At 38.9% G+C, this 16783-nt stretch overlaps 1 protein-coding gene across 1 annotated transcript in view; it reads right to left on the bottom strand.

Annotated features, from left to right (window-relative positions):
- The window catches only part of aig1 (androgen-induced 1 (H. sapiens)), a 34357-nt gene that overhangs the window by 12723 nt on the left and 4851 nt on the right, over positions 1–16783 (bottom strand). The window contains exons 2-3 of the mRNA XM_053687806.1: positions 14690–14845; positions 9965–10066 (exon numbers count right to left, since the gene is read on the bottom strand). Of these exons, the coding sequence (XP_053543781.1) occupies positions 9965–10066; positions 14690–14845 (258 nt within the window). The remainder of the gene's footprint in view (positions 1–9964; positions 10067–14689; positions 14846–16783) is intronic.

The following is a 16783-nucleotide window of genomic DNA, read 5'->3' as shown; positions in this document are numbered from 1 at the left end:
TCTACTCCGGCTCTACAGAGTGGTGCACTGTTGACTTCAGACGTGAACTCTATGTTGTCACTACGAAAAGGTGAAAGAAGGACTGATTCTGTTTAAGAATGTAGCATTATTGCAATTAGAAAGTAATCAGTCATTAACACAGCTGCATTCATCCTGTTTATTAATAGCAGGTCATGTTGCGTCAACGGAAGCTGGTCTGAAATGGGTGCCTATTTTCATAATCTTGGCAGTTATAGACCCCTGTCCTGTCATTGTCTCTGTCCTGATTCTATACACCAGCAAAGAAAGGGCATTACTATTTTCATCTGAGTTTTAGTTCAGACCAAACCAATAAGCTGTGCCATTTTTGTTGCTTAGACGGACTATGAAGAGCCTGGTAAACTCGAACAGACGCAGCGACCCAGCACTTCCCAACACTTCTTTAATTTGCGTCGAACTGCTTTCACACTTCAACTGAAGTTCATTTAGTACTTGATTTGGATGTAGGTGCAGTTGATTTGGCCCACATGTTCACACCTAACCCAAACCAAACGAATTAAAGAAGCCTATGCACCTTGGTTCAAAATAACTGAAACAAATCATCATGTATGTAGATCAATCTAATGTTATGTAATGACCATGGGCTTCTATTTAGACCTGGCATCTTAAGTTTACACTACACAATCATGAGAAAAAGAAAGTACACCCTGAATTTTATGTTCTTATTCATCAGGGCCTAAATAATACTTGTGTGGTCCTCACCCACTTCTATAAACAAACAAATAACCTCAAGTGGCAACAAAAACACAACATATTTTAATATATAGCCATTTTTCCCCAAAAAGTAAACCAACATTCAGAAACCAGGTGGGAAAAAATAAGTACACCCTTCCTACTTACACAATCATTAAGAGAGTAATTAGCATCCAGATGTTACTAATGAAATACAAATGAACAGTTAATCATCAAAAGGTGTGACTATCGCTATAAAAGCATAACTTTTGGCAGTTTGGTGTTCTGGAGCACTCAGATGTGTGTTTACATCATGCCAAGGAGAACAGACATCTGCCATGACCTCAGAGAAGCAACTGTTGCTGCTCATCAAGGGTTATAAGGGTTATAAGGCCATCGCCGAACAATTTGAAATTCAGCATTCTACAGTGAGAAGGATTGTTTACAAATGTAGAGCCTTCAAGACAGGCCAATCTTCCCAGAAGATTGTTTAATGCTCAGAAATATAAAGAAAAACCCAAGAGCTACATCATGTGACCTACAGGACTATATTAGTACATTATGTTTATATTCATGACAGTACACTTAGAAAAAGACTAAACAAGTATGGCTTTTATGGATGGGTGGCTAAGAAAAACACCCTTCTCTCCAAGAAGAACGTGACAGCATACGTTTTGCAAAACTGCATCTGAACAAACCACAAATGTTTTGGAACTATATCCTTTGGACTGATGAGACCAAGGTGGAGATGTTTGTTTGGTCATCATGCACAGTGCAATGTTTGGCAAAAACCAAACACAGCGTATCACCACAAACACTTCATACCAACTGTGAAGCATGGTGGAGGAGGGATGATGATTTGGACTTGTCTTACAGCCACGGGACCTGGGAAACCTGCAGCCATTGAAACAACGATGAACTCTACTTTATACCAGAATATGCTTGAGACAAATGTGAGGCCATCTGTCCAGCAGCTCAAGCTGGGACAAAAGTGGGTCATACAACAGGACAGTGATCCCAAACCAACCAGCAAATAGACATCTGAATGGTTAAGAAGAAAAAAATCAAGGAGTTGGAATGTTCAAGTCCAAGTCCAGATCTCAACTCCACTGACATGCTTTTTTATGTAAATGAATGCCCTCAAACATCAGTGAACTGATGCAAAATTTCTCCAAAACGATGTGAGAGACTGATAAACTCCTATAGAAAACATTTACTTCAATTAATGTTGCTAAAGGTGGTTCTACATGTTACTAAATAATATGGTGTACTTTTTTTTTTTTTGGGGGGGGGGGGGGGGATGAATATATATTGAAATCTGTTATAGTTTTTTGTTGTCAGCTGAGCTTATTTTCTTGTTTATAGAAGTTGATGAGGACCAGAAAATATATAGTTAAGCCCTGATAAATAAAAGCATTGAATTGAAGGAGGGTGTACTTTCTTGAAGAAAGTGCTATCTTTCCCAAACCAAGAAACTGTTATTTAGGCTAGATTACAACAGCCATCTAATAATATTTGACCAGATTTATTTCAGTTTTTGGGTTTGTTACAGTCCAGAAATTTTACTGGATACACGATCAAAATCCATTATATAGCATTGTTTCTGCAAGTTAAAATTGGGTCCTTTAAGCAGCCTTTATCATTTTCAGACAAGATTTTCTTTTAATTATGATGAAGAATGACAATTTAAGAACGAAGAACAGCGTGTCTGCATGGGATATATGGAGCAGCACCTCAATTAATGAATGTATATCTTTTGCACAGAAATATGCTAGAAATATATTTTATTTTGGAGTTCAGTAAGCAGTGCTTAGGTCAGGCTAGACCCCAATAGCACATCTCCTATTAGTATCACGTTAACGGATTTGATGGTTTTTAATGAGCTTGGTCTTTGCTGTGAGCAGGAGTGCCAGGTTCTGCCGACACTGTACATGTGTTGCACTTATATATACTGCAAATCAGAAATGTGCACCAATGACAACTAGTTCTCTTGAAAAATGTGTCTATCTTTTCCTGTGCCCAAATATTTTGGGTTGTTGGGAAGGTGGGAATTTTGCAGAACCCCTCCCATAAGCTTTGCTGAGCTGTTCTTAAAATATTTTTTGTAAAAACCTTGCACAGCTTTTTTTTTGTCCTTTGGGACCCCAATGCACATGCCTAGACTTCATTTTAGAACTGTTCAAAAAACAAACAAACAAACAAACAAACAAAAATATCTAAAGCAGGCATCATTTTTCCTACCCCAAGATAAGCATCAAACACTTCCCGTTTGGAACTTACCACACCCCTTTATATGACATCACATGTTACTTCTATCAAGCAGATTAGTAACATAAGTTTTTGTTTTCCCAACATACGTGAATTCACCCTCTATTCCATGGTACTGGTTCTATTCACCCGAACAGCAAAAGCTAATCAAATATTAAAACATTTAAGGGATGTACCATGTGAGTTCTTCTGAGTTAACTTACTGCGATGATAAAGGCAGATATTGTACATTTGCATTGTACTGTACAAAATCCACACTGCAATGTGCAGTGATCACATTATCTACTTCTGTGTTTTAATAAGATCCTATACTACAGAAACAGACTATTACATGTTCCTGGCATTTTCCTAAGAAGATGATCTCCTCTTCTGACAGGATGTTTTGGCTGGATGTGTCTTACATTGCTGCCATAGCTTTCCATCAGGGTAGGATGCAGTGCTGAGTTCAAGGCATGATAGAGCTACAAAGTGTGTAGCCAGATTAATGTTATGCTAAATGTTTCAGTCAAAACACATCTCTGTTTCACATTATGAGCAGCATAATTACCTAAAAATAGAACATTTGATTTATAGTGCTCGTATAATAATTTCCCCACTGGCAGACGAAAAGTGAGCACTGCATTATCTTGTTTTGTACAGTATGTCCATGGTGAGTGACTGGTGACGTGCCAGCAACAACAACGAGCTGCCATCTGTCAAGCGGGAGCTTTACAGAGTGGTCCAGTTGCCATGCAAAATTATCCTAAAACGGTCAGGACCATGACTGAAAAAAACCCCAAAACAAACCCATTTTTAAACGAATAAGAGGTGGTAAGCTTAGCACAACAGCGGAATATTACATGCATTAACATTAACAAAAGGCTAGAATTCTTACAGTAGAGTGATGTCTGTTACATTGACATTTTACATTTAGTCGTTTAGTAGATGATTCTTTTTAGAAAACAGCAAAAAGCCCTGCAGGTCAAAAGGTGCAAATCTGGAAAGATTCATAAAAAGAAAGCAAGAGATAAATGCTTGTTTGTACACATGCTAGAGTAGTCTAGCTACCAAGAAGGCTATATAAAACCCATGTGCATAAGCCAGGGGTTTACAAACTTTTTCCAAAGGGGCCCAGATTAGACCACATCAAAACACAAGAGGGCCGGTCACCAAAATATTATTTTAGAGCTCCAATATAGTGAATTTAATTGTAGTGGAATAACTGCAGAGGGGTATTACCTGTAGTTACCTGTAGACACATACGATGATATTCATTAATTTCATGCTTCTTTTCCGGACTCATTAAAGGATTCACAAAAGGTTTTCCAGGCTTAGTGGTTGGAAGCATCGCCACTTATTAGCTCTAGTAATGTTCTGTTCGCTGTTTGCTCAGATTAAAAGTTCCTTCTGTCAGGACAGCTTCCAGCTACTTCAGTCTCTGCCCTCTCATCCTCAGAATATATTTCACAATTCCTGTGATTTTTATTTTATTTTATGATGTCTCATGATATTAAATTCCTTTAATAGCACAACAGCTTCTCGACATACGAGACACACACATTCACTCTGGCTCTCGAAGAAAAAGTATTCCTGTGTCCAGCTCTCTTGAAATCGCTCCTTCTCACTGTTAACTTTTTGAACATTTTTGTCTGTAGCCAAGACTAAATAATCATTCAGGCCACATTCGGTCCTGGGGCCGGACTTTGGACACCCCTGGCATAAGCAATACATAACTCTTGTGTAACCTGTGTTATGACTGAGGTCTGAATACATTGTGTAACAAATGGTCATATTCAAGGTATTATGCAGAGGTGGAAGGAATAAAGATGCAATGTGTGTATGTGAAAAGACAAAAAGACAACACAAACATTACTTGCAAACTCTTGGTTGAAACCAAGACTATATTTAGTGAGACCGATGCCCAGGACCGAGAGTCCAATTACAAACTCCAATAAGTCTGAGACAAGTCTAAATCAATCCATAAAATGTCTCAAGACCGGACATGAGTCCGACATCCCGAGCAGAAGTTAAACTCATCATTTACACCAATATTCTTGGCCGTGCCTGCATCGTGGACCATGAGGGTATCTGTAGTGACTGTCAGATCAACCCAATGCGAGCTATTTTTTGCAGTAGGAATATCACTTCAATTTTGTCAAGGTTAACTTTCAGATAATGAGAAGAGATGTCATAAAGTCAATCAGTCAATATTTTCTGGGAAATTTGTGAGGTGGATGGAGGAAAAGACAAGTTATATTTTGTGTCGTCAACATAAACAGTGATACGAGAAGCCGTGAGATCTGATCACTGAGCCCAGTGATTTGCTATAAACATAGAGGCGAACAGACCAAGGACTCCTGAGAGACTCCAGCAGGAAGGATGTGATATAATGACACTAAAGCTATGTGGCATGATTCAGGCCACAACTTCCAGTTGGCAAGTGGGCAAGAGTGTAAAGGAGGATCTGGTGATTCACAGTGTCAAAGGCAGCGGACAGGTCAAGGACAATAAGGTCACTGTTTGATATCATTCAATATTTATTCATTTCTGACATGGTAAATGGTCTGCACTTATATAGCGCTTTTTTAACCTTAGCAGTTCTACAAAGCACTTTACACTGGTTCTCATTCACCCATTTACACACACACCAATGGTAGCAGAGCTGCCATGCAAGGTGCTAGCTTGCCATTGGGAGCAACTTGAGGTTCAGTGTCTTGCCCAAAGACACTTCAGCATGTGGAGGCATGTGGAATCGAACCGTCAACCCTACGATTAGTGGACAACCCGCTCTACCACCTGAGCCACAGCCGCCTCATATAGATATAAACAAGAATATCTCATTTTTAGTCCAGCAACTTACTGTGTTTCTGTTCTATGCATTAGACTGAGAGTCAAATGTCTACATTAGACATTACACTATTGCTCACTTGAAATGTGGTGCATTGTAGAGACAACAGCACTCAGTAAGCCAGAATCAGATTAAAAGTGAGAACAGAGACGTCTCGATTGTGGCTGCAGAGCTCTTTCACTTCTCACATGGCTCCTTGCAACTGTAAATGATGAGTTGCTTACTCCTGCATGTCTAAACATACTAGTAATCACAGCAGGAGTGTACAGTTAGAGACAATTTTCTGAAGAGCATCCCATCCAAATTGGCCCATGGGCACAGCTTTTTCCACTCTAACCAACAGCCCATGAAGTCCAACGGAAGGATTTGTAGAGGAATGCCAAAGAAACTGTTTAGAACTATTAAAGAGCAGGTCTATGATGCTTGCTTGGTGTGAACATTTCTTTACCAGCACATGGAAAAGGATGTACATCACCACAGGCACAAAGGAAGCTATTACGTCGTTATGTAATGGGCCTTCTTACAAAAATCCTGGAGTGTTTGGTTACACAAAGTGCATGTGTCAAAATCATTCCATCTGTAGAACTGTGGGTGATATAGAATTCCCATTATTTACTCAGTTAATGTTACATAACTCTACACATACCTCATGGAAATGAAACCACTTAATTAGCTAAGTTCCAACTTCTTCACCCGATAAGATGAATAAATAGCTTAGGAAGAAATCAATACCAAATTCAACTCGGGGAAAGGATAACTAGGTGGAGTATGGGGCTACTGAAAGTCTAAAAGCACCCCATAAATAGTTGATGGCAAAGAGGGTTGCTTCGGTGGAAAGACTACTGCACCGTATCACCTTTGTCTCTCCTCTTTCCAGTTCGCTGCACAACAAAAGTCTGTTGTAGGTATAGAGGTTGTTTACCTTAGGTAATTAGTCCTAAAGGCCCCCGTATACACAATGAGATCCATTCCATGACCATGCTTCATTTAAAGCTTCTATGAACTAACCTATTGAATTAAATATGATCATGGCCTGGCACACTCTTGCCAGGAGCAGATTCAATTGCTACCAAGTCTGATTAGGCACATTTAGGTTCTGTGGCTGTTGCAAAAGTAATCCGATTGTTAAAAGTTTAATCCATACACTTTGTAAGGGCTTAAAGGTGCCATTTTGAAAGGCTTAACCTCTTAGGGGAGATGCAGTTACCAAGTACAGTACAGTAGCTCATGACTTCTCTGACAACACTGACTTGTTAGCGAACTAATTACACAGTGGAGGTAAACTGCAATCTAGTATTAGCATGAAAGCCTGACAGAGTCTTCGTTAAATACCGATGAACTAACTGTCAATGCCACATTAAGTGAGTTCTGTGAAGTTTTGCCAAATATGCATTGCTCAATTTGACAGCATTACTTCTCATCTAAGGAAGATCTCTTTCATGCTTTTGGAAATCATTTTAAGCAACTCATGCAGTCATATTAATATTAACAGATAGTATGTACATGCGTATAGAAACAAATATTATAATCTGTGCAAGTATCACGCACCCACAGACTGGGGATGCCCTTTCATTACTACACTCTTACAGTCACTGGAAGGATGTGACTTGATATAGGGCTCAGGTTAAAACCCTTAAAAAAGGATGCATCCGCCTTTGTTCATCCTCAATAGGACCTCCAAGACATTGTCTCCTTCTCTCTCTGGATGGAGGACATCTCAGCACCCTCCCAGGTTGATCAGCACGTGATGTGATCACAAAGAGAAGGCTCACGTTTCTTTCGGCTCTGACCATCATGGTAGGAGCATAACGAGAGAACGGCTCACATCGCTCATCGGTGTACAATCAACCAATTACACACCGCAGCATGAAATGTGGGTTTGTCTTCCCGTTTTGTGTGATACATCTTCGTTGTTCCACAGTTTTAAATCTGAATGAACTGCACCAGAAGTGCATCCACGACAGACCAAATTCAGCATTCTGTCAAACACCAGGATCTCCGTGCACTGCCGCAAATCTCCCTTCTCTCTCTCTGACCTCTCACTCTTATCTTTCCATGTAATCTTACTCTGTGTTTACTAACACAATCACTCAGTGATCTCCACGTGTCTCACATGATTATTCATTTTCATAATCTCAGCACGAAAGCACACATGGACACATTAACTCTAGAGCAGAGCACATGTCCACACACACAGATGCTCGCACGCTCTCTCTCTCTTTTACACACACACACACACACACACACATATACTCCCTCCTCTTTTCTTTTCTCCCTCTCTGTCACACACACACACACACACACACACACACACACACACACACACACACACACACACACACACTCCTTTGTCTGTCCTTACTAACTAATGTTTCTCTCAGTATTTCAATAAATTCAGTTTTATCGAACATTTTATTGCCGTGCTGTGGTTATTATTTTGATATTGCAAGAAGCCAAACTATTCCAGGACTAAGCCTGGTCAGAAACCAAGTCATTTGTTATTACTCTTTGTGCTAAAATTGAGATGTTATTGAGAGTTTATCATTTTAATTTCTACTGAAATTTTAAAACTAAAAACAGGATATTCTATGAGACAGATTTTATTGATTAATTACTCATTATTGAACTAATTATTTACAAGATAATTACATTTCCAGTAAAGCACCTAGTGTATTGCTGGCATGTACTGTATCTTGCATCTCTAGTGCTTTCCTGTATAACCAGACCCTAACATCTGTAAAACTTCAAAACGTTTAATGTGATGCCCTGTGACCAATGCACAGCATGGTCCTCTTCATGTTTTAAAAATCTTCCATTTATATCCAAAAGAATGGTTTCAAAAGTATGAGTCATTTTAGCGCTTCTTGTCTACAGAACATGACAACAGTTTTTAATCAACACCTTGCACTCATCCAAAATTCAGTTTGGTTTCTATCCTTGGAAGTAAGGTGTAAAGCACTCCTAATTGCTCTGCTGTAGGTAAGCAGATTTACCTAAGAGATAAAAATACAACAGGCAGACAGAACTGCGATGGCAGTGTATCTTTAATTGCAGATCCAGGCTTCGCAGTAACAAAGCTTGGCCACTATTTCCTCCTATGAGCAGGGAGAAGCAGAGGACTGTTGCCGTGGAAGCATGGACAAACAAACAAACGAGGTACCATGGAATGCGGCAAAATATTTACAATGGTGTAATGGTGTAATACTCCCACAACCATCACAGAGTCAAGCTGGCTAAGCTATCACAAATTGTTCCCAGCCTGAGCTGTTTTTAAAAAAACAAAATTGCATTTGAGAACCTGTTGTACTCGCAACGCCCAATAGCTTAGCTTCTTGTTTTCGTATTTGATCTTTAGGGACCATCTTAATTCACATGTTAAGCCATTTCTGTAGAACAACAGCATTGTGACTACAGCACAAATAACCACAGTAAAGTCCAAAACAAACTTACAAATGCAGCAATATCAGTGTGAGACAATAATCTTTTCTGAAATGTTTCATGTGGGCCTGTGCAGTTTTTTTTCTTCTTTTTCTTTTTGTTTTTTTATGACAACAATAACTAAACTCTAATGTATTTCCCAGCAATTTGACATATTCTTCCAGGTCTATTAAATAAAACATACTTTGCGACCAATACATTTTGTAGTTGTGCCACTGAGTAAACAAATGGGACATACTCCTGAATATTTAGTGTTAGGAACAGGACTCTATTCATTTTTAAGCTCATGCATGCACAATCATTTCCAATTGCCTATTGCAATTGTTTAAAATTCCTTTCTGTGATTCAGAATGACTTGTTCAATCTTGTTGGATCTACAGTGGCTCAGCACAGAAACAATACTGCTCATGTTCATCAGACTTACCTATTTGTCATAAAAACAGGGCAAACCACTGATGTTCCAAGTTTCTGGGACTTTGCTTCATCTGATTGAAATCAGTGGTTGCACAACTTCACCTCACCGTTTTCACATCTAATGTCAGTACAGCCCAAGGCATTTAAAGGAACAAAATGTGTTTTAGCTACTGTGGGCCTTTTTGATCATTACAATATCACTGGCATTACTAATTATGTCATTTAATATTCAGACAAAAGAATGTACTTCAATAGTTTTGTCTTTTTGTTGTGAGACTGTTTGTTAAGCACCAGTGAAATACTTACCATTCCATGGTTTAGCCACTGAGGTATGAAATTATCCAGGAGTCTTGGGTACACCAAATTTCTGTCATAGAGGTACAGGCTCCAGAACATGGTCACCACAAACTGAAAAACAAAGGTATTTATGAGAAAAAAATATGTTTGTAAACTTTATCAAACCTTCTGACTACAGCACATTGTAAATGAAGACGTATATCTTTTTAAGACTAATATTGGGCATGCTTGCTGTGGTCCGAATCCAAGTCCGATTGTTCCTGACACCCCCGTAGCGTTGGTCTCGTTTCAGACTCACTTGATTCTATAGAAACCCCGGTGCATTTGCATTCATCTTACATCATCACGAACGCACATGGAAAACACAACGTGACTCACCATATCTTTTTATTTTTTATTATTATTTTGGACCTAGCAGTGGAGCTTTTCTGTGTCCCACAATGTTCCTTTGTCACTCATGGTATACGTGTGTTGTAGGTTACTTCCCTTCCTGAATAAGTGAGGAGATGAGTACGAGTTGTATTCACATTCACGGGAATCACTTCTCAGTTCCAGTTGATCCGAACTCAGACCTCTTTCTACAAGGAGTCCCGGGTTCTGTACCACGGTATGCTTCCCAGTCTGAACAAACAGCTTTCACATTACCAATTTTTATGCAAACCCTGCACTGTTTTGGACTAAACTGCTAGTGTGAAAGTCCCCTTAGAAGTCTACTTAAGATAAAAAAAAAAAAAGAGTTAGCTGGGAATACATGGATATAAGTTCTCAGAGCATCTCTTAGGAGGAGGCACTATACACAATACTTTTATTTTAAGCATGAAGTATGACAATACTAATCAAACTCTTGAATCAAATCCTGGTGCAATAGAAGGATAGATTGTTGTCCAGAAGATTGCTTGCAGTGTCAGCTGGTGAGATCTGAGAGCTGTGCAAGGAGATCACAAAATCTTGACTTTCCAATAATATACAGCAGCTCTAAGACTTGCTGGGATTTTGTTTCAGCTGACAAACTGTCATCCATGATGAGATGTCTGCCAGACACGTTGATATCCATGTAGTGACATTAGTGTCTGAGGGACGAAAGGAGAGGATGAATTGAGCATTATCCGCATTTCAGTCTCATGAAAACCCATGTGAATATATGACCTCACAGAGAGAGCGGGTATAGAGGGAGAACAGAAGAGGACCCAGCACTAACCTTGTGGGACACCAGTGTAGAGTCTGTATTGAGCAGACGAAGACATCTATATCACCTGATATGACCGTCCTTTCTGTTAAGAACCAAAGCATTGCTATGCTTTCCCACGAATTCCAAATCTCATGAGGATAGAAAGGAGAGTTTTGTGAACTGTGTTGAAGGCTCCTGAAAGTTCAAGGAGAATGAGGACTGGTAAAAGCTCAGCTGATCTAATGGCATAAAGCTTCTCAGTAACAGCCTTGATGCAAGTTTATTGAGTGGGCTGCTTTCAAGCCAGATTCGTAAGGTTCCTGGAAGTCGGTCTGGGTAAACCAGAGACACAGCTGATTGTGTACAGCACGTTCAAGAATTTTAGAAAGAAATGTATTACCTGCTGCTAAGTTGTCTGAGGTATCTAGAGTGGGCTGAGTGGGTATCTAGAGTGGGCTGCTATAATGGGAATAACCTTAGCTGTCGTGAAGGCAGTCGATGCATGACCAGATGTTATGAAATCATTATGGGGTCAGTTTGGGATACTCCTGAAGTACTTCTAAAACTAGCCCTTTTAAGGCAGGTCTTTACAGTTCTGGAGCTCGTGTTTTCATATGAACAAACCTTAATTAATCTCTAAAAGTGGACAGCACACTAAGTCAGCGTTTTGTAGTTAAAGATTCAAAATTATAGAAGTCTAATAAACTGCAGAACAAGCCCATCACTACTGTGGACCTTGGGTGTTTGAGGTCCTCGGCTCTAGCAAGCATAGGCCATGTGAGCAAGAAATTCCCATTCTCCCTCCTCTGGAATACCTTTGATCCATGTGGTTTTAACTGCTCCCAAATTCCATCTTTTTCATTGACAAACCTCATTTAAGGATTTGACAGGATCCTGTTTGGATTGGTCATTTCAGCTTCCAGGAATATTCTGGTGATGGCTAAATAAACAGAGCCATGTTCGAAGGAGATGTTTGGTGAATATGGGCCATTGATGTGGTTTCTTTCAGTAATTTAAGAGTGGCTGCTTTCCTGAGGTATGGACTATTCAGGCAGGTGGTTTATTTGGATTTTGTCCATTCATAAACACTCTTCCTATTACCAGGGCCCTTTGCAAAAAACACATAGGGCTCAATGAGTCCATGTTGCACACAGGGTAAGGCCATCTATAGCTCCGGTGTGGAACAACCTCCAAACCTGCTTATACAATCCACTTGATGGCCACTGTAGTAAGGAAAATTGCTTTGTCTAGATATGCACTATATTTCTAAAGTATTTGGACACAGGCTTGTCCAATCTGCTCATTCAACTATTATTCAAAAAAAATTCTAGATATTAATAGAAAGTTGGGCAAACATTTGTAATCACAAATTACATAGAGTGGCAGAGATAAAAACCAAACAAACAGGAAATCGAACTAGAAACAAAGAAAACACGGAATTAGGAAAACAACAGAGAACCAGAAATGCGGATATAAGGCTCGGACTTAATGAACAAGGAGGCACGATAAAACTTCACAAAGATACATGCACACAAGGAAGGGTATAAATAAGAAGACTAATCAGGAACTAAACTGAAAACAGATGAAAACAATGGGAAAACCAAAAAAGACAAAACAAGGGGCGGACACAAGAACAGAAAGAGAAAACAAACAATGTCAAAATAACAGTACGAGAGCCACAACGCGCACTGAGATGGAGAATTACATGACGTGAACATTAATGTCAGACATATGTTGGATATTCTTCAGCATGTGCCACAGTCAAATTAATTGAGCTCTACACAGTATTGTATATTGCCAGCAGAGTTTGCATAGCTGAGCACAGTTAAAGACCTGTGTTCAAATGGGAATGCTTCAAAATAGAGAGATGTCTGAAAGGTTTTGGAGATGCAGTATATACAACAACTATAAACATATAAAGTCAACTGATACAACATAATAAATGTAACATTTTTCTATGGTTAATCACAAAAATAACCAATTAGGTTCAAGTCTACCTCCATTATAGCTTTCATGAAAAGGAGGTATATCACATTTTAAATACAGTCCATACTGGTTAATTTGAATTAAGCCAGTTTGGAATATTATGTGTATAATACCCATGTCAAGAAGGTGTCCTTTCAAAACCATCTAACGCATATATTTAACATCTATTTAGAATCTCTGCAACAGAAACACAAATCTGCCAGTTTGCAAATTACCCACAAATCCTTTAACCTAATAGGTGTTTCCCCACATTAGCAACTGAACTAATCACGTACAGGGAGTAATCTGAGCCTCGTGCCAAGTTCTCAGGCTAAGGAATAGTGCCAAGTGTCACATGTTTTCACATGTTTCACATTGTTGGTGATGTGACAGGATGGGGGTTATGTGCCAGATTTTATCATGAATTCCCCCTCTCTGCATGTGGCACAGCATACACACTTTGTTTTGTTTTGATAACGCTCCACGTGACTTTTCGTTTACATTGACAGTGCCTTTTATCATTTTAGTCTTGTCTCTGCCCCTGTCCTGTCATGTGGTCCTGTCATTTGGTTTTGGTTTGTACTCACCTGTTATCTATTCAGCTCTTGATTAGATTATCTGTTTATACCCTATTGTATCTTTCTCTCATCATTATTATGGTTATTTCTGAGCCATGTTCACCTTGTTTCCTTGGTAGTCAGTTCTTGTATTTCTAGTTAGACTTCCCAGTTTTGACTCGTACCCATTTTCTCATTAATGGTTATGGATAACCCTTGTGTTACGTTGTCTGCCTGGAATACGGACCATGATTCATGGATTCGCCTGAATAAAACATTCATTTTATGCACTACCAGTACACACCTTATGTTACAATCGTTACCAGCGCATCACCACAGGTGCTTTGGGTCTTTCCAGAGGTTTCTTATTTACTGTGATAACGATGGACATTTTACTGTTTTAACAAAAACACCTTCTATGATGAGTAAGTCTATTATAAACACTGCTTTACCCAAAGCATTAGAGCTTAGAAATGCATCCGATTTTTTTCTGCATCATATTTTTTTTTTTTTTGCTAGTGCCAAATATTGAAATATTTTCTGTACAACTATCAGATGTCCATCATTAACACGGATGACATTACAGACAGACAAAACATAATATTCCCTCTCTTTGCCAAGAACTTGGGCCCTTATTCCCTACAAATGCTTTGGAGTCATGTCATCCCATATAGCACTGACAGATGGACTAGACATTTGCAAAGTGAATCAGAATGCTTGTGCTCTGTTATTGCTCACTCTGGGCTAAACTCTGCTTTTTTACTCTGCTGATTCAAGTGGAATTTTGAGACTTTGGGGGTGGTAACAAGATGTATGTTCCCACTGCTATGATTGGTAACTCACAGACATCAATCTCATTTAAGGTAAAAATCCCAGGTTTGTAGCTTTGTGTGTTTGGAAATAACAACATATCACGCTCTCTATTAATAAGTATGCCTGCTAACACTGTTCCATGCCCTCAGATCAACTTCAGCTTACAGAGAAAAAATGAATGGCATATGAATGACATGAACAAAGGCAAATGAATGGAGGTACGGTACTTACTACTCCTACAGGGAAGGCTAGCACAGCCATCATCCAGTCCCGCAGACCAATCAGCTTCCGGAGTTGCCTTTCTTGCTCCACATTGGCTGTGCCCTTCATCAATAGGCTAGAAAGGTCTGTCAGGACACACACTCCGAAGAACACAGCTTGGATGACCTGGAGAATTGGAGAAAAAGAATGCTAATGCTAATACAGCTGACAATTTTGTCCTGTCCACTTCAGAAGAAAACAGCTTCTAAGTCATCTGGCCTTGAATGACCCTTCACTGATCTGCTTTCGTCTCTGGATGGAGATGTTTCAGATGTGGACTCTTGATGCTTTAATGCCTACTTAATACATCTGAGAAATTCCAAATCATATGATATGCATAAAGCTGATAATAATAAATTTCAAGAAAAACAACTGAAGATGCAAATATATTTCATTCTACTCAAAGAGAAGTACTGAATATGTAAATATACTGTATGTAGCAAAAAGAAATGTACTGTTACTGTACAAATAAGATGCATTATGAGATAATGTAGAGTCTTTACAGACTACTGTCCTCTGTAAATGCTCATCTGTTTCCCAGCAATGAAATCAGCACCAAAAATTACCACAGAATTAATTTAAGAGGGAAGTACTTCATTCATTTTACACAAAGAAAATGGGGGAAAAAAATCTAATTTTCTTCTTCTGATTAATTAACTGTTTAATTTTTTATTCCTCAATATATTTCCTTCTGGAAAGGAGGAAATAAAAAGTAACTACCTGAGATGAGGAGTATCCTGTTACACTGCTACACACAGTAGGCTCTATTTCATTCAGTCTCTCTCTCTCTCTCTCTCTCTCTCAGCACTCTATACAACATATAAGAAATAATTTAATAGCTGGACAATGTCTTAATCTCTCCTGAGAAGCTACCATAGTGATTTTTTGGATTGAGACACAAGTGTCTGAATCTTTTATTTCTTAAATAGCATCAAGAAAGTCACTAAAAGCTACCATATGCAGTACAACCACTGCAAAATGATTGAACATGACTTAAAGCTTAACTCATCAATCGCTCTTGTCAGTTTTGTTTCAGTAAAACAGGGTTATTGAAGCACAGATTTGCCAGAACTGCTGCATAAATGCAGCATTTTTTTCTGCCTGATCACTTGGTTCATATTGGACCACATTTGTGTAACCCAGCTGCTTGGTAGTTACCGGGTCATTCTCAGTGACAGTGGATACAATGCTCTTCTGCACATATGTTTATGATGTTTCAACGCCAGGTGGGTGGTCTATAAAAGGACTCCACTACATCCAATGACCCAGATGGCCTGGGGAGTCCTAAATCATAGAACCACAGTTAAATATTTCGCCCTTGTCTACTTCCTTATGTTCCAGACAAGGGTGGCTTCCCTCAGAACTAGTAGAGGTTGCATATCAAAATAGTGACAATGGTTCTTAACACGTTCTGATAGCGCACCATGCCAGACAATAAGAGACAGTACTCATACATAGTGCTTATACCGTACTTTATTGAGGAGGAGAATCTCTAAAATGTTAATACTGATACTCTGTTGATGACAATTGTTCAAGGTTCTCTTCTGTTCTCTATAGAGTATAAAAAGAACAATTTTTTTATACTGTTTTGGGGTGCAAGAAAGCAACATTCAATATGGAAAATCTGGCAAATATATACATGAGCTCCATGTCGCTAAAAGTGTCCAAATGTGCTGCCCAGGAGGCCGTCATAGTGCAGGGGTTCCTAAACCATTGGTCGCAATCACATGACTTAGGAACTCAGCAATAGAAATAGCCAATTTTCTCAGTCCATCTACCTCCGCTAAACAAACTAGTGCTAGGTCTCAAATAGGATACTTATGTACTGTATAGACTGTTATTGAGTACTAACACTAACTGGGTTTCCTATTACAACTAGTGTTTAAATTTTAAAAACTCTTTTGTAGCCTTCAAACCTACTGAAAACTCTGTTTTGTGTACCAGTCTTCTGGATTTCTAGATTAGTAGATGTGTTTAAATATTTTTTTAATTCAGTTAAATTGTTAGAGAACATTTTCTTCAGGCATCACAAATTACCAATATTAGTTCTTTGTTGCAAAGCTG

This window comes from Ictalurus punctatus, chromosome 2 (genome assembly GCF_001660625.3).
Source record: "Ictalurus punctatus breed USDA103 chromosome 2, Coco_2.0, whole genome shotgun sequence".
NCBI lineage: Eukaryota > Metazoa > Chordata > Actinopteri > Siluriformes > Ictaluridae > Ictalurus > Ictalurus punctatus.
This window is presented reverse-complemented; position numbering and strand designations above follow the sequence as displayed.